General features: G+C 38.7%; 1 protein-coding gene across 1 annotated transcript; it reads right to left on the reverse strand.

Annotated features, from left to right (window-relative positions):
* Positions 1 to 256: 256 nt before the first annotated feature.
* LOC108774805 (facilitated trehalose transporter Tret1) lies at positions 257 to 2,659 on the reverse strand. Its single transcript, XM_018541004.1, has 3 exons — positions 2,630 to 2,659; positions 1,851 to 1,989; positions 257 to 1,750 (listed from the first exon to the last, which is right to left on the reverse strand). The coding sequence occupies exons 1-3, from the start codon at positions 2,657 to 2,659 to the stop codon at positions 324 to 326; spliced, it is 1,596 nt and encodes a 531-aa protein (XP_018396506.1). The 3' UTR covers positions 257 to 323.
* Between the last annotated feature and the right edge of the window lie 707 nt (positions 2,660 to 3,366).

Genomic DNA, 3,366 nt, shown 5'->3' on the forward strand with positions numbered 1-3,366 from the left:
ACACTTGAAGAAACATGAATGAAACTATTGAAATACATTTATGCAGCACAAGAACGATGTTAACAAAAACCACTTTATTTCCCGATAGGTATGAGAAAAATCACGGTAAACAGGCAAAGGCAGGTACACCTTTGCGTTCTGTTTTTCGTTGCCTGAATAAAATTGTAAACGTACATTTTATATACAGTTGAGAGTAAGTAATAACCGTTTCAAAGTCCGTTGCTTTGAAAAAGAAAAACCGAAAAAGAAACGGCGTTATATCGTTAATAAGTTCGCAACATATCCAAGAAAAGGTGCGAAAAGTAGCGAGGTGTCCTTTTTTATCATACCACACTATTTCGATCTTGCGAACTTCTGACGACTTCTTTTTTCTGATCGCTACCTTCCAAAAGTTCCTGAATTTCGCGGAATGTCCGACCTTTGGTCTCAGGTACGATGAATATTACCATTACGAATGTCAGTAAGCACGATCCCGCGAAGAAATAATATACGGTGTCGACGCCCAACCAATCGCCAATCACCTGATACAATTTGGATACGATGAAACTAAGCACGCCGTCGAAAACAATAATAATGGCACCTGCAAGCGCCTTCACTTCACTAGAAAACAATTCTCCGATCAACGCATTTGGTAGAGTACCCAATCCGATATGGTAGACCACTTGGAAGATGATCACATCGATCACTGGAAGAAGATTTGCTGCTGATACGTCGACGCCTCTTTTGTCTAGCATAAAGTATACCGCAAGAATTGCCAGGGTAATGGAAGAACCCAGAGTGGAGGTGATAAGTAACGGACGTCTGCCCGCACCTTCAACAGTCGCGGTTGATAATCCGCATGAGATGAGGCCGACTGCGAGTACAAGTATGGTAGCTAAGTTGGAATCGATGCCGATCGTCGCTTTCTTGAAGAGCACTTCAAGGTATTGTATAGTACTAAAGTTTCCGCTAAGTTGCTGCGTAGCAATTAGACTGAGTACGATTACGAGAGCTCGGGCGTTGCTGGGCAACAACATCAGCTTCAGTTTGTCCCTCCAGTTACGCTTAACAGGTTTCGTTCGTGCTCCAGGGCCGATCACAGGAGTATTATCGCAAACGTCTTCGATCAAAATGTTACGTAAAGTATATTCCAATTCTCTCCTTGCTTCATCACGATCGCGGATTCCTTTAAAGAACGCCAGGGATTTAGTTGCTTCTGTTTTATGACCCCTGGCCGCGAGAAAGACAGGAGTCTCAGGAAACCAAGAGAAGCATACCACGAAGAAGATGGGTACCACGAGAAGTATACTCGTCAGAACGTGGTACGATACCCATGGACCAATACTACATGTCAACAAAGAACCGGTGAATACGTTCACGGCGATTAGAGTACCGAGGGCACCTCTAATTTTCACATCGGCAACCTCCGATACGTACATCGGATTGGTAATGTACGAGATGCTCACGCCAATGCCGAGAATAATCCTAGAAACGTAAAGAGCAACTGCGGTTTGGGCGAAGAAGACGATTGTCCAGCCGACGATGAAGAAACTGCTGGCGAACAGAAGACACTTCTTAGGACCATATCGATTGGCAAGATTGGCACTGAGGAACGAACCGATCATCGAGCCGATCTCCGTCAACGATACGATCCACGAGCCCTGGTTGTCGGTTATCTTTATTGGAACGTCACTGGCGCCGGATGTGAGTCGTGAGAGCGACGTGGTGGTCCATCCGTAGACGGTGCCAACCGCTACCATGGATAGAGTCGCTGCGAAATGGAGATTGACAGAAGATTAATGGTGATTGATTGCGCAATTGATTTTCATGTCACCTTTAAGGGGCGATATTTCGTGAAATTTGATGTGAACCTGATATACATGCTAGCCATTGCCTCCATTGTGTCCGTCCGGGTTTTGTCGTTTGTTCATCGTGATACTTGTCCTGAGAAGACGAGACTTGCGTCTTGTTAGTTTCACTACTTGATCCCGCTTCTTTTAGCACATCAATCTGCGATAGAAGTTGATATTAATTTTTTTTTGAGGGGGGAGAAAACGATGGTTTTCTACGCTACTATACGACGTTTATAGGTGGTTCAAACTGAAGCGATGTGAATAGTTTAGGTTTCTTTTTTTTAGAAAATATTAATTTTGTAGTTATTCTATGTTTTCTCAGCTGTAAATTTTACGATTGTGTAAATTTCATGACACCACCGATTACAAGTTAATCACTATTTTTCGCCAAAGTGATTTACGAAATGTTTCTGAGAACACTTGAACGTCATTGTCAATTCAAAATAAACAGCGCATCTAATACTTATGCGCACATCTTCTTGCGCGTGATGGAATGCAGAAGTCTTTTCCGAAGTGAGGAGCAACAGGTGATAGTGATTAATGTAGCAATGTAAGAAATCCAATAAAAATCACCTTCCTAAAGAACTCGAAAATTCCTTTAATTATCTATAGATAAAGAAAGAAGGAAAGAAAGAATTTTCTTATTAGCCGACTCCGGGTTCAGTCTACTCGACGGTACAAATGCTTTAAAAACTTTGATTGACCAATCGGAAGAAAGAATTTTTTAATTGGTCAGTCAAAAAATGCTTATTGAATCTGATTAAGGGAGTTCGTATAAACATAGTCTGTAGACTTACCCATACATGTAGTACAGTGTATAAATGCATATTATACCTTAATACAATACTTTTTATGTACAAATATATGTTTACCACTGCCGTGTCTCCTAATATAAAAAAAAAAAAAATGCATGATATCAGTATATGAATTTACATTTAAAAAAAAATAAAGACAGCAAGGATGCATCATGCTCATTGAAAAAGACTATTGTACCAAATTATAAAACATATATGGTATTGTCTTAATATGAATACGTGTTCGAAAACACACACACACGTAATGTAACAAATTATAAAACTCAAGTGGTACTGTCTTCATTGTGCTAAATAAAAAGTAAAACGCAAGTGTGTGATACTATTTTTATTATTCATTTAACTATAATGGTATTTGTGTAAAAGATTTGATATCAACAACTGGCATCAAGTTAAATATTTTATAGTCCTATACTTTTTCTTTTAATCAACGTAGCAGTAGTTATTAATTCGTTGTCAAAACATTGTATCACAAAATTATGTTACTTCACTCAATTCAAATATTATTCGAACACAAATTAATAAAAAAATTTTTTATAAAAAGATTTTATTTAAATAGAAATATTTTTTTGTGTAAAATGCTTTACAATGCTACAAGATCTCGAGATATCAGGTGACATGGTAATGTCTCGACGGTAAACGCAACGAGGAGGATCGAGATTATTGAATTTCAATAACAAATAAACTGATCAAGTTTTAAGTGTACCCAATAAATTGTTCGG

Source organism: Cyphomyrmex costatus, unplaced genomic scaffold, assembly GCF_001594065.2.
Source record: "Cyphomyrmex costatus isolate MS0001 unplaced genomic scaffold, Ccosl1.0 scaffold275, whole genome shotgun sequence".
Taxonomy (NCBI): Eukaryota; Metazoa; Arthropoda; class Insecta; order Hymenoptera; family Formicidae; genus Cyphomyrmex; species Cyphomyrmex costatus.